General features: G+C 45.4%; 2 protein-coding genes across 2 annotated transcripts in view; both read left to right on the top strand.

Annotated features, from left to right (window-relative positions):
* Positions 1 to 22,933, top strand: part of LOC147008108 (uncharacterized) — an 88,115-nt gene that overhangs the window by 11,158 nt on the left and 54,024 nt on the right. The gene's annotated exons all lie outside the window — the stretch shown is intronic.
* LOC147008109 (uncharacterized) lies at positions 1,495 to 19,093 on the top strand. Its single transcript, XM_085865569.1, has 3 exons — positions 1,495 to 1,819; positions 1,909 to 2,049; positions 14,336 to 19,093. Exons 1-3 carry the CDS (start codon positions 1,723 to 1,725, stop codon positions 15,532 to 15,534), a joined length of 1,437 nt encoding a protein of 478 aa, XP_085721695.1. The 5' UTR covers positions 1,495 to 1,722; the 3' UTR covers positions 15,535 to 19,093.

The raw sequence follows: 22,933 nt of genomic DNA on the forward strand, positions 1-22,933 counted from the left end.
CGTAAGAGAGGCTGCCTGCACGTTGAGTCTGCCTTTTGGGGCAGTGGGAGAGGCGGCCTGCAGGTCAAGTTGGCGATCGACTCTTATGGGGAGGTGATCGACAGGTTCGGCCTGCGTCGGGCCGTGGAGCCTCCTTCCTTACTCACCTCACGGCTCGACACGTTGTCAATCCGCCTGCAGAGCTCGGCACCTCGACTTGGGCCTTATCTGGAGAACAGGGCAGGCCTGGATTTGTGTGCTGGACCTTGGGAGAGATCGGCTGAGGCCCATCGTCCACCTTATGCGGGGTCAGAGTGCGCGGAGACCGCGTGCTGTGCGAAGGGGGCAAGAGTACGACGCCGCCATCTTGCCACGCGGCGCGTTCGAACTGGAGTTCGAATCCGTGGACATCCGCTTGTTACGAGCGATATTCGTGCTTTTTAACACTGTGCTCTCGTCCATGAGACATCACCAAGTACTCTGTCTTGTCTTGCATGCTGTCTGTCTGTCTGTCTGTCTGTCCTTGTCTACACGTTGTTTAAGGCATATTTCGGTAGCGACCCCTCGAAACCTGTAGTCCGTGGTTCCCTAGTCAAGAACAAGTTGAGGATTGTTAATAAAAACATTGTCATGAATTTTGCTTATGTTGTGATCCCCGATGTTCCCCAATAAATGTGGTTAATTAGTATGAAGTTGCCGCTATGGATTAATTAGTGTCGCGTCGAGGAACGATCCGTTCGATTGGCATATAAAACCAAAATGGTTCCAGACTGGCAGAAAACGCTCGGCATCTGACACAACCAGTCTGTAACCAGGGGTTCTATTTCCCCAACTGGTAAGGTACAGGGATTACGTTGGTATCGCGATTGAAGGCGCGTGACCCGAGGCCTGTGCTGAGCCAGCCGGCGTTATAAACCCTGGAGACGGCGGTGGTGAGGGTGGCGCCAAGTCGGGCGAGAATCCCACCACCCCGGATCCACAACAATATATATATATATATATACACTTTTTTAATGTTCGTCAATAAACCCTGACAGAAAATGCGTGAGAGAAAATGAAGGCCTCAAGCCTTATTAAACTTGAATTAAATAAAACGTGATATTTACACACATGTACATGTCAAACCAAAGGGAAAACATGTTGTTAATCGTCTCCTCGACCAAACATGCATTAAAATGTCGACGAAATCAAAGGAACATCCTTCCACAAAACCACGATGACGGAGGAAGCAGACGAACTCCAAACCGTCAGTTCAAAATGGCGGTGGACGCACTCTTCTTCTCGCTATTCTTCTTCTTATTCATCGTTTTCATCAGCATCATCTTCTTCTTCTTCATTCAATCATTAAATTTCCTGTAAAACGGCATCGATTTCAAATTTCATCAAATTAATGTGTGTTCGATTGATTTAGACACAAAGAACGAATTAATTGTAACTCCCCCCCCCCAAATGTATCAAATATATTTATTTCGAGCTGTGACGCCCTTTGGAAGGTCACGTGATTGATGGCGAAACTGCCGCCGAGAAAGCGTGACTCATCAAGAGCTCTTGATCACGTGACTCGACGAGGATTCCTCTTCCTCATGAAGCGGTTCCCGCTAATCGCGGAACGTCGCGGACGCTTCGCACGGCGAACCTTCCTTCAACACGACGTGCTTTTCAGTGACGGACGGTGCGCCATGACCCGAGGAGTCTTCGGTGAAGATCACAGGGCGAACATCCTGGGATTCACGAGCGGATTCGATGGAGGAAACGTCCTCGGTCCGGGAGGTCGTCCCTGAGACCGCGGGGTCCGTGGTCGGTTCGCCCAAGGGTCGGGAGTCCGGACTCGTCGAGTTTGGTAATTAATTGTTAAAATGGGAATCCGATCCGTGTTATACCTCATGACGTCATCATTCGATTCCTCTACTCTCGTTTACGCCGACTCAGGTGAACGTTTGTTCTCTTCGTGGGACCCCTGCACCGGCACACAATGGCCTCATCATTTCGAGGTCGACGGTGGGATCTTCCACCTGCCCGGGGAACTTCTGGCTGATGAGACGAGTGACTCACCTCCACCTGTGGGTGAAGGTACGCTCATTGATTGAACTGACACCCGAACCCTGTGAAGCACCAGGACGAGAGTTTGTAGTTTGTCCGGTATTTATCATGGAACAGGAAGTTAAAACCTCATGATGTTTCCTTTCCTTCCGAAACCACTGCTCGGTCGCCTTTTTGACCCCGACCGTTAGCACGCTGCCCCCCAATGGAGCAGACGCCGCAGGACACCAGGTTGGCATCCCCGGTACAGCCCGGCATCATGGCCATGCTGACACAGCTTACACCAGGTTGGCATCCCCGGTACAGCCCGGCATCATGGCCATGATGACACAGCTTACACGAGGTTGGTATCCCCGGTACAACCTGGCATCATGGCCATGATGACACAGCTTACACCAGGTTGGTATCCCCGGTACAGCCCGGCATCATGGCCATGATGACACAGCTAACACCAGGTTGGTATCCCCGGTACAGCCCGGCATCATGGCCATGATGACACAGCTTACACCAGGTTGGTCTCCCCAGTACAGCCCGACATCATGGCCATGATGACACAGCTTACACCAGGTTGGTATCCCCGGTACAGCCCGACATCATAGCCATGATGACACAGCTTACGGCTGACGTGAAGAGCAGGATGGGACTCGAACTTGGCGGGAAATTTGACGCATGTCTTGGGAATCTGCGACAAATTATGGAGTATGGCATGTGTGCGCAGTGTGAAAAGGTAGTCGGTCAGGTGAGGGGTAAAACAGAAAGGATTGCTTGGGAGTGAGGGGGGAGGGGATAAGAAGGGAGCAGGTAACTAAAAGACTACGTGAGACAGCCACGGGAGATAGATTCATATAAAAGTGAGTCGGAGCGGGGAGACAGAGCCACTGAATGTAAGGAGTGAAGTGGGACAATGGGAGATAGATTCATATAAAAGTGAGTCGGAGTGGGGAGACAGAGCCATTGAATGTAAGGAGTGAAGTGGGACAATGGGAGATAGATTCATATAAAAGTGAGTCGGAGTGGGGAGACAGAGCCATTGAATGTAAGGAGTGAAGTGGGACAATGGGAGATAGATTCATATAAAAGTGAGTCGGAGCGGGGAGACAGAGCCACTGAATGTAAGGAGTGAAGTGGGACAATGGGAGATAGATTCATATAAAAGTGAGTCGGAGTGGGGAGACAGAGCCATTGAATGTAAGGAGTGAAGTGGGACAATGGGAGATAGATTCATATAAAAGTGAGTGGGAGCGGGGAGTCAAAGCCACTGAATGTAAGGAGTGAAGTGGGACCACGGGAGATAGATTCATATAAAAGTGAGTCGGAGCGGGGAGACAGAGCCACTGAATGTAAGGAGTGAAGTGGGACAATGGGAGATAGATTCATATAAAAGTGAGTCGGAGTGGGGAGACAGAGCCATTGAATGTAAGGAGTGAAGTGGGACAATGGGAGATAGATTCATATAAAAGTGAGTGGGAGCGGGGAGTCAAAGCCACTGAATGTAAGGAGTGAAGTGGGACAATGGGAGATAGATTCATATAAAAGTGAGTCAGAGCGGGGAGACAGAGCCACTGAATGTAAGGAGTGAATTGGGACCACGGGAGATAGATTCATATAAAAGTGAGTCGGAGCGGGGAGACAGAGCCACTGAATGTAAGGAGTGAAGTGGGACAATGGGAGATAGATTCATATAAAAGTGAGTCGGAGTGGGGAGACAGATCCATTGAATGTAAGGAGTGAAGTGGGACAATGGGAGATAGATTCATATAAAAGTGAGTGGGAGCGGGGAGTCAAAGCCACTGAATGTAAGGAATGAAGTGGGACCACGGGAGATAGATTCATATAAAAGTGAGTCGGAGCGGGGAGACAGAGCCACTGAATGTAAGGAGTGAAGTGGGACCACGGGAGATAGATTCATATAAAAGTGAGTCGGAGCGGGGAGACAGAGCCACTGAATGTAAGGAGTGAAGTGGGACAATGGGAGATAGATTCATATAAAAGTGAGTCTGAGTGGGGAGACAGAGCCATTGAATGTAAGGAGTGAAGTGGGACAATGGGAGATAGATTCATATAAAAGTGAGTGGGAGCGGGGAGTCAAAGCCACTGAATGTAAGGAGTGAAGTGGGACCACGGGAGATAGATTCATATAAAAGTGAGTCGGAGCGGGGAGTCAGAGCCACTGAATGTAAGGAGTGAATTGGGACCACGGGAGATAGATTCATATGAAAGTGAGTCGGAGCGGGGAGTCAGAGCCACTGAATGTAAGGAGTGAATTGGGACCACGGGAGATAGATTCATATGAAAGTGAGTCGGAGCGGGGAGTCAGAGCCACTGAATGTAAGGAGTGAATTGGGACCACGGGAGATAGATTCATATAAAAATGAGTCGGAGCGGGGAGACAGAGCCACTGAATGTAAGGAGTGAAGTGGGACCACGGGAGATAGATTCATATAAAAGTGAGTCGGAGCGGGGAGACAGAGCCACTGAATGTAAGGAGTGAAGTGGGACCACGGGAGATAGATTCATATAAAAGTGAGTCGGAGCGGGGAGACAGAGCCACTGAATGTAAGGAGTGAAGTGGGACCAAGGGAGATAGATTCATATAAAAGTGAGTCGGAGCGGGGAGACAGAGCCACTGAATGTAAGGAGTGAAGTGGGACCACGGGAGATAGATTCATATAAAAGTGAGTCGGAGCGGGGAGACAGAGCCACTGAATGTAAGGAGTGAAGTGGGACCAAGGGAGATAGATTCATATAAAAGTGAGTCGGAGCGGGGAGTCAGAGCCACTGAATGTAAGGAATGAAGTGGGACCACGGGAGATAGATTCATATAAAAGTGAGTCGGATGGGGGAGTCAAAGCCACTGAATGTAAGGAATGAAGTGGGACCACGGGAGATAGATTCATATAAAAGTGAGTCGGAGCGGGGAGACAGAGCCACTGAATGTAAGGAGTGAAGTGGGACCACGGGAGATAGATTCATATAAAAGTGAGTCGGAGCGGGGAGACAGAGCCACTGAATGTAAGGAGTGAAGTGGGACCAAGGGAGATAGATTCATATAAAAGTGAGTCGGAGCGGGGAGTCAGAGCCACTGAATGTAAGGAATGAAGTGGGACCACGGGAGATAGATTCATATAAAAGTGAGTCGGATGGGGGAGTCAAAGCCACTGAATGTAAGGAATGAAGTGGGACCACGGGAGATAGATTCATATGAAAGTAAGTCGGAGCGGGGAGACAGAGCCACTGAATGTAAGGAGTGAATTGGGACCACGGGAGATAGATTCATATAAAAGTGAGTCGGAGCGGGGAGACAGAGCCACTGAATGTAAGGAGTGAAGTGGGACCACGGGAGATAGATTCATATAAAAGTGAATCGGAGCGGGGAGTCAGAGCCACTGAATGTAAGGAGTGAAGTGGGACCACAGGAGATAGATTCATATAAAAGTGAGTCGGATGGGGAAGTCAAAGCCACTGAATGTAAGGAGTGAAGTGGGACCACGGGAGATAGATTAATATAAAAGGGAGTCGGAGTGGGGAGACAGAGCCACTGAATGTAAGGAGTGAATTGGGACCACGGGAGATAGATTCATATAAAAGTGAGTCGGATGGGGGAGACAGAGCCACTGAATGTAAGGAGTGAATTGGGACCACGGGAGATAGATTCATATAAAAGTGAGTCGGAGCGGGGAGACAGAGCCACTGAATGTAAGGAGTGAAGTGGGACAATGGGAGATAGATTCATATAAAAGTGAGTCTGAGTGGGGAGACAGAGCCATTGAATGTAAGGAGTGAAGTGGGACAATGGGAGATAGATTCATATAAAAGTGAGTCTGAGTGGGGAGACAGAGCCATTGAATGTAAGGAGTGAAGTGGGACCACGGGAGATAGATTCATATAAAAGTGAGTCGGAGCGGGGAGACAGAGCCACTGAATGTAAGGAGTGAATTGGGACCACGGGAGATAGATTCATATGAAAGTGAGTCGGAGCGGGGAGTCAGAGCCACTGAATGTAAGGAGTGAATTGGGACCACGGGAGATAGATTCATATAAAAATGAGTCGGAGCGGGGAGACAGAGCCACTGAATGTAAGGAGTGAAGTGGGACCACGGGAGATAGATTCATATAAAAGTGAGTCGGAGCGGGGAGACAGAGCCACTGAATGTAAGGAGTGAAGTGGAACCACGGGAGATAGATTCATATAAAAGTGAGTCGGAGCGGGGAGACAGAGCCACTGAATGTAAGGAGTGAAGTGGGACCACGGGAGATAGATTCATATAAAAGTGAGTCGGAGCGGGGAGACAGAGCCACTGAATGTAAGGAGTGAATTGGGACCACGGGAGATAGATTCATATAAAAGTGAGTCGGAGCGGGGAGACAGAGCCACTGAATGTAAGGAGTGAAGTGGGACCAAGGGAGATAGATTCATATAAAAGTGAGTCGGAGCGGGGAGTCAGAGCCACTGAATGTAAGGAGTGAATTGGGACCACGGGAGATAGATTCATATAAAAGTGAGTCGGAGCGGGGAGACAGAGCCACTGAATGTAAGGAGTGAAGTGGGACCAAGGGAGATAGATTCATATAAAAGTGAGTCGGAGCGGGGAGACAGAGCCACTGAATGTAAGGAATGAAGTGGGACCACGGGAGATAGATTCATATGAAAGTGAGTCGGAGCGGGGAGACAGAGCCACTGAATGTAAGGAGTGAATTGGGACCACGGGAGATAGATTCATATAAAAGTGAGTCGGAGCGGGGAGACAGAGCCACTGAATGTAAGGAGTGAAGTGGGACCACGGGAGATAGATTCATATAAAAGTGAGTCGGAGCGGGGAGTCAGAGCCACTGAATGTAAGGAATGAAGTGGGACCACGGGAGATAGATTCATATAAAAGTGAGTCGGATGGGGGAGTCAAAGCCACTGAATGTAAGGAATGAAGTGGGACCACGGAAGATAGATTCATATAAAAGTGAGTCGGAGCGGGGAGACAGAGCCACTGAATGTAAGGAGTGAAGTGGGACCACGGGAGATAGATTCATATAAAAGTGAGTCGGATGGGGGAGACAGAGCCACTGAATGTAAGGAGTGAATTGGGACCACGGGAGATAGATTCATATAAAAGTGAGTCGGAGCGGGGAGTCAGAGCCACTGAATGTAAGGAGTGAAGTGGGACCAAGGGAGATAGATTCATATAAAAGTGAGTCGGAGCGGGGAGTCAGAGCCACTGAATGTAAGGAATGAAGTGGGACCACGGGAGATAGATTCATATAAAAGTGAGTCGGAGCGGGGAGTCAGAGCCACTGAATGTAAGGAATGAAGTGGGACCACGGGAGATAGATTCATATGAAAGTGAGTCGGATGGGGGAGTCAGAGCCACTGAATGGAAGGAGTGAAGTGGGACAACGGGAGAAAGAAAATAAAGACAGCAATGTGCCCTTTGTTGTGTTTTATGGGTGAAATTGACAATGCCTTCTGGTATTCACACCCCTCGACTTTTTCACATTTTGTTGTGTTACAGCCTGACTTCAAAATGGATTAAATTTAAATGTTTTGTCACTGATCAACACAAAATACCCCCTCATGACAAAGGGAAAACATTTTTCTCAGAAATTTTTTGAAATTTTTACAAATTAATTAAAGAGGAAAATCTGAAACGTCTTTCGTCAATGCGTGTTCAACCCCCTGAGTCAATACGACGGAGAAGCGCCTTTGGCAGCGATTACAGTTTCAAGTCTTCCTGGGTATGTCTGTGTCAGCTTTGCACATCCGGATTTGGGGATTTTCTCCCATTCTTCCTTGCAGATTTGCTCAAGCTCTGTCAAGGTGGATGGGGAGCGTCGGTGAACAGTAATCTTTAATCTTCACCGCAGTCTAATGTCTTTTACACTCTGAAGCAGGTTCTCCTCAAGGATTTTCCTGATTTTGGCTTCATTCATTGTTCCCTCGATCCTTGCAAGTCCCTCAGTCCCTGCCACTGAAAAGCATCCCCATAGCATGATGCTGCCACCACCATACTTCACGGTAGGGATGGTGTTAGATGGATGATGAGCTGCGCTCAGTTTCTGCCAGATGCAGCGCTTTGCATTCAGGCCAAAGAGTTCCATTTTCATCTCATCAGACCACAGAATGTTTGCCTCATGCTCTCAGATTTCCTTTTTATGAACTCCAGACACGCTGTAATGTGGCTTTTTCTCAGGAGTGGCTTCTGTCTCGCCATTCTCCCATAAAGCCTAGATTTGTGAAGTGCTGCAGAGACTGTTGTCCTTCTGGCAGGTTCTCCCATCTCAGCCAAAGAACTCTGTAGTTCTTTCAGAGTGGTCATTGGGTTATTGGTCACCTCCCTGACCAAGGTCCTTCTTCCCGGTTGCTCAGTTTGGTTGGATGGCCAGCTCAAAGAAGACTGTGAGTAGTTCCATGTTATTTCCATTTCCGAATGATGGAGCTCATTGTGCTCTTGGGAACTTTCAACACTCGAGAAATTGTTTTGTGCCCTCCCCCAGATCTCTGCCTCCTTACAATTCTATCTCGGAGTTCTCCGGACAGTTCCTTGGACTTCATGGTGGAGTGCTCTGACATGCACCGTCAACTTTGTACTTAAAATAGAAAGGTGTGTTTCTTTCGAAATAATGTCCAATCAATTGAATTGGCCACAGGTGGACTGCAATCAAGTTGTGGAGACATCTCAAGGATGACTGAAGGAAATTGGACGCACCTGAGTTCAATTTGGAGTGTCAGAGCAAAGGGGCTGAATACTTATAGATGCAAGACATTTCAGATTTTCACTTTTAATTAATTTGAAAGCTTTGTAACACCCTAGAATGGAGAGGAATTCAAGTTCACAGGTCAAGCTGTCTCAGAGAGAGGTTGAATTGGGGTTCTCCAAGCCATGAAGGACAATGCGTGACTGGAAGCAGGTGAGGAGAGAGTGGAGGAACGGGCAGGCTGCCTGAGCGATAAGGCCAGCGAGGAGATGCCTGCTTTGAAGTCATCTCCAAGACAACAGCAGGGAAGTAGATTTGGCGAGTGTACCGACCAGGAGATAAGAGCGACCAACAGACAGCAGGGTGAAGTTGGTTCTTTGTCGTCAGCGAATGGGGTCGCGAAAGCATCCCATGCTCGGCATACAGTGGACTCCCGATTCCTCCTTTACTGTTTAAGTCAGTTTTAAAATTAACTTTGTCACATGAAATTCAGAGAATGTGCCTTTCTTGCACCACATTAAATTGAGCAGCTCAAGGGAAAGCCTTTCTCCCCTTTGTCTCCTCCATTCCATCTCTTACATTATTCCTCTCTCCTGATCCAAACTGTGGGTATTTTATATCTTCCACACTGTCGGTGCCTCTTACATGAAGAATTGTTTATCGTTGGCAAGACCAATGCAGCTGCTGTCAGAGTCTCTGAACTCGTTTTGTTGCCATTGCTGAGTCCGATTCGGCAGCATCGTCGGTGTCTCTTATCTCGTGTTGTGGTCACTGCTCTGGCCATTTCAGCCTTGCTTGGTGTTATTGTGACCCGTCCAGACTTTCAACAGGTAAAACGATTCTTTAACCAAAGTACAAAACAATTGCTTCACCCCAGTACAAATAACTTTCACCCACAGCACAATTTTAACATGTAATACTGGTCTGAAACCCGATCTGGTGAAATAACACAATTAATATGTCTGCAACAACAGGGATGAAGAATTATTCATGTAATGTGTTCGATCGGGTGATGTAAGAGACTGGGAAAAAGAGTGGGAAAACCCGGAATTAATTTCTTTATTTGACTTTACACCTCTTTAAGCTTTTATTGAAATTGAATTATATACTTGAACACTTCAGAACACAAATCTCCTTCAAAATATTTCCAAGAACCGAGCTGTATATCGATATGTGTAGCACGAGAAGGCGTGGCAGGTGAGAGGGACAGTGTCAGGGTGAAGAATATTCTGCCAATATTATGTGGGTTCGTCGGTAAACTTAAGGATTTTTAAAAACGATCTTCAAAATCATTATTTTAATGAAATTTAAAAAAATATATATATATATATATATATATATATATATATATATATATATATATATATATATATATATATATATATATATATATATATGCAGTGGGGAGAACAAGTATTTGATACACTGCCGATTTTGTAGGTTTTCCCACTTACAAAGCACGTAGAGGTCTGTAATTTTTATCATAGGTACACTTCAACTGTGAAAGACGGAATCGAAAACAAAAATCCTGAAAATCACATTGTATGATTTTTAAATAATTAATTTGTATTTTATTGCATGAAATAAGTATTTGATCACCTACCAACCAGTAAGAATTCCGGCTCTCAAAGACCTGTTAGTTTTGTCTTTAAGAAGCCCTCTCATTCTCCACTCATTACCTGTATTAACTGCACCTGTTTGAACTCGTTATCTGCATAAAAGACAGCTGTCCACACTCAATCAATCAGACTCCAACCTCTCCACAATGGGCAAGACCAGAGAGCTGTCTAAGGACATCAGGGACAAAATTGTAGACTTGCACAAGGCGAGGATGGGCTGCAGGACAAAAGGCAAGCAGCTTGGTGAGAAGGCAACAACTGTTGGCGCAATTATTAGAAAATGGAAGAAGTTCAAGATAACAGTCAATCTCCCTTGGTCTGGGGCTCCATGCAAGATCTCACCTCGTGGAGCCTCAATGATCATGAGAAAGGTGAGGGATCAGCCCAGAACTACATGGCAGGACCTGGTCAATGACCTGAAGAGAGCTGGGACCACAGTGTCAAAGAAAACCATAAGTAACACACTACGCCGTCATGGATTAAAATCCTGCAGCGCACGTAAGGTCCCTCTGCTCAAGCCAGCGCATGTCCAGACCCATCTGAAGTTTGCCAATGACCATCTGGATGATCCAGAGGAGGAATGGGAGAAGGTCATGTGGTCTGATGAGACCAAAATGGAGCTTTTTGGTTTAAACTCCAATCGCCGTGTTTGGAGGAAGAAGAAGGATGAGTACAACCCCAAGAACACCATCCCAACCGTGAAGCATGGAGGTGGAAACATCATTCTTTGGGGATGCTTTTCTGCAAAGGGGACAGGACGACTGCACCGTATTAAGGGGAGGATGGATGGGGCCATTATCGCGAGATCTTGGCCAACAACCTCCTTCCCTCAACAAGAGCATTGAAGAATGGGCGTGGCTGGGTCTTCCAGCATGACAACGACCAGAAACACACAGCCAGGGCAACTAAGGAGTGGCTCCGTAAGAAGCATCTCAAGGTCCTGGAGTGGCCCAGCCAGTCTCCAGACCTGAACCCAATAGAAAATCTTTGGAGGGAGCTGAAAGTCTGTGTTACCCAGCGACAGCCCCAAAACCTGAAGGATCTGCAGAAGATCTGTATGGAGGAGTTGGCCAAAATTCCTGCTGCAGTCTGTGCAAACCTGGTTAAGAACTACAGGAAACATCTGATCTCTGTAATTGCAAACAAAGGTTTCTGTACCAAACATTAAGTTCTGTTTTTCTGATGTGTCAAATACTTATGTCATGCAATAAAAAGCAAATTAATTATTTTAAAATCATACAATGTGATTTTCAGGATTTTTGTTTTTGATTCCGTCTTTCACAGTTGAAGTGTACCTATGATAAAAACTACAGACCTCCACGTGCTTTGTAAGTGGGAAAACCTGCAAAATCGGCAGTGTATCAAATACTTGTTGTCCACACTATATATATATATATATATATATATATATATATATATATATATATATATATATATATATATATATATATATATATATATATATATATATATATATATATATATATATATATATATATATTTGAACACTGCATGGGATATCGTATTCTGTGAACGTTCTAGTTACCTCCATCACTGAAGGTGGACACAGGTTATGTTTCCACCCCTGTCCGTTTGTCTGTGAGCATGATACCTCAAAAGGTTGTGGACGAGTTATGACAAAACTAGGTGGATGAGTTCTGTAGGTGACAAGAACAAGCCGATTCGATTTTTGTTCAGGTCTGTATCCAGATCCGACCTATCAGTGGGATAGAAAAGGTAAACTGTTCAGCATGGCGGAGGTACGCGCTCCACCGAGGTATGACAGGCTTTATGGGCCGAACGACCTCCTTCTGCATCAAAGTTCCTTGTGCATCCTTGTGTGAGTCTTTCACGAACCAGCTGACCAGGCCCGACGTTCGACTGGAGGTGGCAGGGATTTGTATTTTGCTCTTGGTGCCGACACTGTACGAATACGTTGTATTTTTATGTTTTTTTTTTATCTCTGCAACCACGTGTCGAATTGAGAGGAAATTTTCACTGCAGGCGCGACTGCCCGTGAAGAATGTTTTCGTGATGATTATGACGTCATAGGTCACGTGGTCTGGCAGCCATGTTGGAAAAACTTTGGACCTCTCTTTCTCTGAAACCATGCGAAGGAAATAATTGAAACTTGGCACACGGCAATACTCGTAATGGGAAATAAGTGTGATTTAAAAAATGACGTCATAGGTGCCTTCGTTATGACGTCATAATTGCATGTGTAGAACGCAACATCAAAAAAATTTGAGGGCCATCTCGGGATAAAATGTCACAGAAAAGAAAAAAAATTGATGACGTCATCAGTCACGGGATTCGACAGCAATATTGTTTGTGTTTTTTAACCTTCAAAAATCTTCTCTGAAGTGGCTGAACAGATTGAGGTGACATTTCACACGTATGACCGCCCTTCCGTGAGGAACACGAGGTTCACACAGATGACATGGTTTGGCAGCCATATTGGATTTACCCTAAAACCTATAAAAACATCTTCTCCAGAACGGCTGGACAGATCGATGGGAAACTTCACACAAATGTTCCCCAAGCCATGGGTGTACAAGTTTGTGAAGGAATAATTGATAGGTCACATGGTTTAGCAGCCATATTGGATTGAAGAAAAATATTAAATAATGTTTTCTCTGGAACCGCTTAATCAATCGACGTGAAACTTCACAATTATGATTCAGTGGTGACGGTGAATAAATGTTTTGAATAGATGGGGAATAAAATTTCATCTTGATCAGATGCATGGTCTCGCAGCTAGATTTATTTAATTTTTTTTAATCTGGGATATTTTTGATTTTTGGGGTTTTTTTTTGAACACTGAGTTTTTTTTTTGAACACAGGAGTAGCAGCTGAAATGTGAATCCTATCCAGGTTCCTCCTGATGACTTCATCTTTGCTTTTCGCTTGTTCGGGTTCCTTCTGATACAGGACTGCACCTCTTTGTTCTTCCATTTGATTTGAATTGAATTAATTTTAATCCCGTTCGAAATCCAGTTGAATAATAACGAAAAACGTCACGGGTCAGGGTCAGGCGTCCAATCAAAGCAGGGTTGCATAAAAGCGGGACATCTTGGTGCCCGGTCATCACTACCAGCAGTTCTAATTATATCTCATATTAATTACAAAACACACCAGTACACAAACACCACACAAAAGTCCTGGCGAGGGTCTGTAATCTCGGATTGTTCTTTTTCTTGTTCTCTATATAATAATACACACAAAGTGTGTGGTTGACCAAAATAAACTACATCCCCGCTGCCTTTTTGTCCGCTGCAACCCATCCCGATGGACCGGGGGCCCGCTTGCTGCGGAGCGCGATGTTTCGATTTTGGTGTCGCGGTCGTCGTCCTCGGTGATCTACTACAATCGACATCGACTGAAATCTGCTGCAGTGATCGACGACAGTCTACGAGAAACACCCGGAAGAGAGTGTTGTTTTTATACTCCCGGACAAGTTGTACAACTTCTGTGAGTTTGATTTATTATTTAACGACAACATCCTGTTTTCAAGCTATCCCGTCCAGCGGTTTATTCTCTAAAGGTTTTCATGCAAAAAATCTTCTATCTACGTAATAATTTCACAATTAAATTTCTTTCAATTACTTTCTCGTGACAAGTTCTCAAATTTAAAGTTACCTTCTACAAAGTATCTCGCCACTCTGATTTTACAATTATTTTCAAGCGGTACTCCAGCCATGATTGGTTGGATTGAAATCCTTATCCGAAAAATCTGAAACTTCATTTATCTGATCCATGACCCGATGTGAGTGAATAATTACATTTATGACGTTCAGAACCCATTCCAAGAAACAATGTGATGTAACAGGGTGCATGGATGATACGAGCATGTGGGCCATGATAGTAGTTGTCCATAATAGTGGGGTGTTCAGTTAATAATGGTAATATTGTTCAGAATGAACGTGCAAGGTGAGACTATGTGCTCCACGAGTGCTCTTCAAGTTGTAAAAGTGATTTATTGATGTTTTTGCTAAATTGTGTCTTTGCAGAGAAAAAATTTGAAACGTCTTCACGTATCAACTGTTCCTCGTCGGTGGACGGAGAAGTTTCTTTCGATCATCACCCGACAGAGACTTTGTGTCAGGATAGTGACAAGTTTAGGGGTGTGTCTACAAACAACAACAACGACTGCGACAGCTCGATCAATGTCTTGCAACAGGAGAAACAAAGAAGTGAGAAGCCAAACAAGTTTTCTGTTTCCAACAAAGACTTCACCTCCTCATCGTGTTTAAAAGCAGGTGTAAAAATATGCACAGGTGAGACGTCACTCTGGTGCACTGTGTGTAAGAAGGGATTTGCTTCTTCTTCATGTCTGTTGACACATCAAACGTTGCACACCGGTGAGAAATCCTGCAAGTGTTCACAATGCAGGAAGGCCTTTTGTTCTTCATCAAATTTAAATCGTCATCAAAAAATACATTTGGGGGAGAAACCCCACAAGTGTTTTGTTTGCAACAAAGCGTTTAATCAGTCGTCACACTTACGTGAGCACCAGATATTGCACACCGGGAAGAAACCTTACAAGTGTTCTGTGTGTCACAAGGCCTTTGCTCATTCATCAACTCTATCGACACATCAAAAAACACACACCGGAGAGAAACCCTACAAGTGTCCTGTGTGTAACAAAGCGTTTAATCAACCATCGTACTTACGTAAACATCAAAGAATACACACCGGAGAGAAACCCTACAAGTGTCCTGTGTGTAACAAAGTGTTTAATCAGTCATCGGACTTACATAGACATCAAAGGATACACACCGGAGAGAGACGCTATCATTGTTCTGTGTGCAACAAGGCCTTTACTCGTCCATCATCTGTATCTAGACATCAAAGCATACACACCGGAGAGAAACCTCACAATTGTTCTGTGTGTAACAAGGTCTTTGCTTGTTCATCAATTCTATCGGCACATCAAAAAACACACACCCGAGAGAAACCCTACAAGTGTCCTGTGTGTCACAAAGCGTTTAATCAGTCATCGAACTTACTTAAACATCAAAGAATACACACCGGACAGAAACCATTCAAATGTTCTGTGTGTAACAAAGTGTTCAATCAGTCATCGAACTTACATAGACATCAAAGGATACACACCGGAGAGAAACCGTTCAATTGTTCTGTGTGCAACAAGGCCTTTCGTCGTCCATCATCTGTATCAACACATCAAAGAATACATCAAAGCAAATAATTTCCAGGAACAAGTGCGAGTAGAAGATGTCACACATGGGATGGAAATAGCAGCAAATCCAGCACCATCGATTGCAAAGAAGAGAAATGAAAATTACAAAAAGATACATGAACAAATATGCACCTTCAACTGGGAGAACGACAAAAGAGCAGGAAGATTGTAAAAAGATGTGGAAAGAGTTGGGGAGAGACAAATAAGGAACTTTGCAGTCGCTTTGAAGATGTCATGTTTACTGAGATGGAGAAGGAGTCAGAGAACAGTGTTTATAGAAAGTCGACACCCCCTTTCAAAATTTTCACCTTTTGATGCCTTATAACCTGGAAATAAATATCATTAAATCAAACTTTTTACACCTTTATTTACACGTCGTAACCCACAACTAAAAAGTGAAAAACAAATTGTACAAATTTTAGAAAATTAATTAAAAATACAAAACTAGAATATCTTGGTTGGATAAGTGTCAAACCCCCTGAGTTAATACTTGGTGGAACACCTTTGTTAGCAATTACAGGTGTGAGTCTGTTGGTCGAGATCTCTTCCAACTTTGCACACCTTGATTGGGAAATATTTGCCCATTTTTCTGCACAAAACTGTTCAAGCTCAGTCAAGCTGCATGGGGAGCGTTGATGGACCACAATCTTCCAAGTCAAGCCACAGATTTTCAATTGGATTGACGTCGGTACTCTGACTGGGCCACTCAAGGACATTTATCTTTTTGTTCCTCACCCACTCCAGTGTAGCTTTGGCTTTGTGCTTGGGGTCGTTGTCATTCTGAAAGGTGAACATCCGTCCCAAATTCAGCTTTCTTGCAGAGGACAGCAGGTTTTCCTCCAGGATTTTTCTGTATTTTGCTCCATCCATTTTCCCTTCTATTTCAACAAGTGCCCCAGTCCTTGCTAATGACAAACATCCCCAGAACATGATGATGCCATCACCATGCTTCACAGTAGGGATGGTGTTCTTTGGTTGATGTGCTTTGTGTGTATGTGCGCCAAATGTAGCGTTTTGCATTTCGGCCAAAAATTTCCATCTTGGTTTCGTCAGACAAAAAAACTTTTTTCCACATGGCTTCGGAATCTGTGGAATCGTTTTTTTTACACAACTCAAACGGGATTCAAGGTTGGCTTTTATGAGTAATGGCTTCCTTGTTGAGTTCTGGGGATATTGTTGTCACATGTACACATTTACCAGTCTTTGCCAGAAAGGCATGTCACTCTTTCAAATTTACCATTAGCCTCTTAATGGTCTCTCTGATCAGTCTCCTCATTGCTTCGTCATCGAGTTTGGAGGGATGGTCTCATCAAGACGGTCTTGGTGGTTCCATACGCCTTCCATTTCTTAATGACTGTCTTGACTGTGCTCCAAGGGATATTCAAGGCATTTGAAATTTTTTTTATCCCCATCCCTTGATCTGTGCCTTTACACAACTTTATCTCGGACGTCTTCTGAAAGCTCATCGGTGCTCGTGGTTGAGTCTTTGCTGTGAAATTCACTACCCAGCAGAGGAAACCAACAGGAACGGCTGATTTTATTCTGAAATTATCAGAATCACGACAATTTAACACAGGTGGAGGCCAATTAACCTGGTGTGCGATTGTGAAGGTGATTGGTTACACCTGAACTCGTTTGCAATTGTTTTTTTGGGGGGGGTTGACACTCATCAAACCAAGGTATTCTAGTTTTGTGTTTTTAATTAATTTTCTGAAATTTGTACAATTTGTTTTTCATTTGGAAGTTGTGGGTTACGATGTGTAAATAAAGGTGTAAAAAGTCTGATTTAATGCAATTTAATTCCAGGCTAGAAGGTATCAAAAGGTGAAAAATTTGAAACGGGGTGTAGTCTTTCTCTCGGAGCTGTAAATATCCAACACCAAGGACACTCTAAGAAGATGGCAGAATGGAGTCAATTAGAACAGGTGCAGGCTCTGCAAAGGTAGAAATAAAAAAACACCATCACCTTCTCTTGGGATGTAAAAACCTCATGTCAGAACACCTGTACACACAAAGGCACAACAAGGTATCGAGAGCAATCCACCGAGACGTGTGAAAAATCGTCAATATCCCAGTCTCAGAGAACTCTTGCAAGCACGAACCAAATGTGATACCAGGATCTGAAAAAAAAATCAAGAGAACCTGGAAGCAGAAGAGCACCGACATTGCTCCAGTGATAATCGGAGCAACGGGAATGATGAAGAAGAACAGGAGTGATTCTGTGACAATATGAAAACTAGAACAATTATCCAAAGCAATTGATGAGAAGAGAAAAGAGCAGAACAAGTATCTGGACGGGATTGAAATCCTGAAAAAGGAATAAGAAAACATCGAAAGGAAATGTCTCGAGGGATCGCCTGTGTCATTATGACGTCATCACTTCACAGCATAATTGTTGATCCAAAATCAGATGAAGATTTCCATTTGATGTTTTATTGTCTTGTTGACTTCATGAAAAGGTTTTGCGTGGAAATTCGGGAATTTCACGACATTCCAATCGGGAGTGAATGTAATGTGGGTCTTCGGGATTTTGCGAGCAATCTTCGGCACCTCGGGCAAAAAAATATCAAAATGTCTGCCCCAACTTCACGATCCCCTTGTCCCAAGCGAACGACATGGAAAAGGATCAATCCAAAAAAGGGCATCACCACACCCTTTAGCTGGGCATGTGAACAAGTTGTGGTAGTTGTTATAGTTTTCAGGATTTTCCATGGAATTCCCAATTTTTGGTGCTTGTTTGGTGTTTCTACTTCTCAGCTTGATTTGATTGTTTGGTCTTCGATTTTCTTTCCCATCACGATGAGATGTTCTGCATCTAATGTACTTCTCTGTCATACGTTTTGTTTGTAATTTTATAAATGATTTTACACAAACAATGACATCATGATGTGAAAAGTAGAAGTGATTCATTAAATTTTGGCAGCCCTGCCTCATCTTGCACTTCTTGATGCCATAGAAACCAAGTTCGTCACAATCATTGGAATCTCCAGCAATGAAGCTGTCTATGGTTCTCTTACTCTCACACCAGTGGTCTCTCTGTCTTCTCCAGGTTCATTTCTGGTCCTGCACCCCTCTGCCTTGCCATCTGTACCCTCATCACTGAATTTTTGCTCCAAAGGGCTTTCTCGGTCTTCCAGCAACCCACTTCTGTTGAAACTTCCAAAATCCAGGTTCTTTGCTCACCTCCACTCATTTGTAACTCTTTTCTGCAACTTGTGGAACCAACTTCCTCAGACTTCAATTTGACTCTTCCGTCTTCAAGATGGCTATTCACCAACACCTGCCATCCATACTCATGTTCTTTTCTCCCCTCTCCAAGCCTTCCTTTCCAGATAAATGTGCTTTCCCCCTCTTATTCCTCAACATCCTTTTCTTATGCCATCTCCAGTTTTCCTTTCCCCTTCTTGCTGTGTTTGAGCTTGCATCCAGCTTGTTGACCCCTTGTCTACCCACCTCCCTATCATCTCATTCTTCCCCATGAGGATTGCGTAAGTTTCGGAAAAGGAAAGGTTGAAGTAAAATTGTGAAGGTGTATGGTGAATTTGGAACGGAAAACGCAGAGTGAAGCTGATGGATCAATGAAAAGTACCAGGAAGAGGGTCGAGAGATACGTGGTTTCAGCAGATATATAGTGAGGAACGATAGAAGGAAAATTATGATTTTCCAACCCTGACCCTAACCCCCTTATTCCTTACCATCCCGATGGACCGGGAGCCCGCTTGCTACGGAGCGCAATATTTAAATTTTTGTGTCGCAGTCGTCGTTCTCGTTCATCTACTACAATCTACATCGACTAAAATCTGCAGTGATCTTCTACAATCTACTAGAAACACCGGCATGGGAGTGTGTTTTTTTTAACTCCCGGACAAGTTGTGCAACTCCGATGAGTTTGATTTATTATTTAGCGGCGACATCCTCTTTTCAAGTTATTGTGTTCAGCGATTGATTCTCTCGAGGTTTTCACACAGAGAGTCTTCGATCTATGTTATAATTTCACAATGAAATTTCTTTCAATTATTTTCTCGTGATTACTTCTCAAATTGAATTCAATAGTTTGACTTCCGGTTCTGGGTTTGGAGCGACGGCAGCTTCTCTCAGGGGTCTCTGCCGGCTTTCTTAAAGTTAAGTTTCCGGTTGCTATTTGTCACGTTTTAACTGTTTATTTTCTCACCTGCATGTTCACTGTGTGTTCCTAGTTCAGTTTTGTTTTAAAAATTATCCTATTTTGTGAGTTTTCGTCGACCTTGTCTTAACGGGCCCCTTGAGGCCGACCCTTCCTTCCCCTCTTGGTGTACGATCGTTTTTATTTGTATTCTCTCCCTATTACCATCAATTCCTATTTTCCCCACTTTTCCCAACACCCGCCATCTGTCCCTCTTGACAACAAACTGTCTTTCTTGTCTTAAATTCCAAAAAAATTAACAAAAAAAAACAACTCTTTCTTCCCCCATACCCATGAGTACCGATCCTCTCTTTTTTCCTCCTTCTGCCGACACACCAGCTTTCTTCGAGTTGAGCTGACCCACTCTCACCATTACCTTCCCTATTTCTTCCGACAACCTAACATTCCCTAATCTCACCTAATCTTCAAATATCCATCAAAAAAAATAATTTCCCTTGTATCCTTCCTCACTATACACTTGAAACCACGTGTTTCCATCTACCCTCTTCCTGGTACTTTTCATCGACCCATCAGCTTCACTCTGCGTTTACCGTTCCAAGTTCACCATACACCTCTCCGATTTTACTTCAACCTTTCCTTTTCCGGAACTTACGCAATCCTAATTAAAAATAATAATCATAATAAATAAATTCACTTTTACCTATACATCTACCGTAACCACGTGGTTCTCCCGTGACCACGTGATCTGCTTCCACCCTCTGCGATTACCAATCCAAATTCACCATCCACCTCACGATCTTTTCTTCAACCTTTCCTTCACCTAATCTTATGCAATCTTTATCAAAAAAAAATAATAATGCAAACGATCTCTTACAATACTTCATCTTCCTCTTCCTCACGTGTGGTTCTCATTACTGTATCATAATTCACTACTTTTCTTCTGTTTCAACAGACTTCTCAATTCTCTTACTTCACCTTTATTACATCCCTCAAGAAATGTCTTTAGTCTCATTTCTGAACTAAACATTTAAAAACCCAGTTTGCTTCGATTTTGGTGTGATCTGATCATTTGCTGGAGCGACATGCACGGGGCCCTGGAGGGATGCAAGTGAGACCTGGCGGAGCTTGCGCGAAACTTGGAACGATCCATCAAGGACGTGGAGCGTTACGCGCCGGACCTGCAGTGACACTCATGGGACCTGGAATGATCCGAGTGGGACCTGGAGCAATCTGAGTGGGACCTGGCGTGATCTGCTCATTACCTGGAGCAACATGTACGGGACCTGGAGCAATCTGAGTGGGTCCTGGCGGAACCTGCGCGGAACTTGGAACGATCCATCGAGGACGTGGAGCGTTACGAGTCGGACCTGCAGTGACACTCATGGGACCTGGAGTGATCCGAGTGGGACCTGGAGCAATCCGTGCAGGACCTGGAGCAATCTGAGTGGGACCTGGCATGATCCACTCATTACCTGGAGCGACATGCACGGGACCTGGAGTGACCCGCTCATTACCTGGAGCGACATATACGGGACCTGGAGCAATCCGTGCAGGACCTGGAGCAATCTGAGTGTGACATGGCGTGATCCGCTCATCACCTGGAGCGACATGTACGGGACCTGGAGCAATCTGAGTGGGACCTGGCGTGATCCGCTCATCACCTGGAGCGACATGTACGGGACCTGGAGCAATCTGAGTGGGACCTGGCGTGATCCGCTCATTACCTGGAGCGACATGTACGGGACCTGGAGCAATCTGAGTGGGACCTGGCGTGATCCGCTCATCACCTGGAGCGACATGTACGGGACCTGGAGCAATCTGAGTGGGACCTGGCGTGATCCGCTCATTACCTGGAGCGACATGTACGGGACCTGGAGCAATCTGAGTGGGACCTGGCGTGATCCGCTCATTACCTGGAGCGACATGTACGGGACCTGGAGCAATCTGAGTGGGACCTGGCGTGATCCGCTCATTACCTGGAGGGACATGTACGTGACCTGGAGCAATCTGAGTGGGACCTGGCGTGATCCGATCATTACCTGGAGCAATCTGTGCAGGAACTGGAGAAATCGGAGTGGGACCTGGCGTGATCCGCTCATTACCTGGAGCGACATGTACGTGACCTGGAGCAATCTGAGTGGGACCTGGCGTGATGCGATCATTACCTGGAGCAATCCGTGCAGGACCTGGAGAAATCTGAGTGGGACCTGGCGTGATTCGCTCATTACCTGGAACGACATGTACAGGACCTGGAGCTGGGTGGGACCTGGCGTGATCTGAGTGGGACCTGGCTGATCCGCTCATTACCTGGAGCAATCCGTGCAGGACCTGGAGGAATTTGAGTGGGACCTGGCGTGACGTGTGCAGAAGCTGGATCGATCCTCCTGTCACTTTGAGTGATGCACGAAGAACCTCGAGCAACACGTGCGAGACCCGGTGGGACCCTCTCGGAATGTGGGCCGATCTACTTGGGACCTGAAGCGACCATCGTCGGACCTGGAGGGACCCGTGTGTTCGAGCTGCTTTGCGAGTCGTGAAGAGAGTGCAGTCCTTACCCTCCGTTGTTTATTTCTCTTTATTGAGTCCTCTTTGTTTGAAAACACAGAATCCTACCGGGCAGTCTCAGCAGCTTCCTCCTCAATCTTCTAAAAGACAGGAAATCGTTTTGCGGTTTGAGGCCCTCTTCCTCCACCAATCAGAAACGTCCTGCCCGTCGATGCTCGGCCACTCCACCAATCAGAATCACCCTTCTTATCGAGGCCCCGCCCTCCACCAATCAGACACCTCCTGCCCGTGGATGCTCGGCCACTCCACCAATCAGAATCACCCTTCTTATCGAGGCCCCGCCCTCCACCAACCAGACATGTCCTGTCCGTCGATGCTCGGCCACTCCACCAATCGGAATCACCCTTCTGAGGCCCCGCCCTCCACCAATCAGACACGTCCTGCCCGTCGATGCCCCGCCACTCCACCAATCAGACACCACACACTCGCCTGCTTCTATCCTGTCTCGCCTGGGTTCGAATCCCGACCCAGCTATAAACTGTCGTCCTGGTGTTTCGTAGGCACAGGGTGATTCATCAACGTGTGCGTCGTCCCTCGGATGGACGTCCGTTCCGTCGTGTCGAAGCCGTCTAGTTATCGCCGGCATCAGCCGAGTCGTGAAACACTTGGGTCAAACCTCCCTCGGACGAGCCCAGCCATACTGATGACAATGTGGGACTAATGGCGGCGGCCGTGAACACAAACACACTCGTTAATCCTCCCGACATAAAAACATGTTAT

The sequence above is a fragment of the Eptatretus burgeri genome, chromosome 21 (genome assembly GCF_056783735.1).
Source record: "Eptatretus burgeri isolate ZD-2024b chromosome 21, Ebu_testis_v1, whole genome shotgun sequence".
NCBI lineage: Eukaryota > Metazoa > Chordata > Myxini > Myxiniformes > Myxinidae > Eptatretus > Eptatretus burgeri.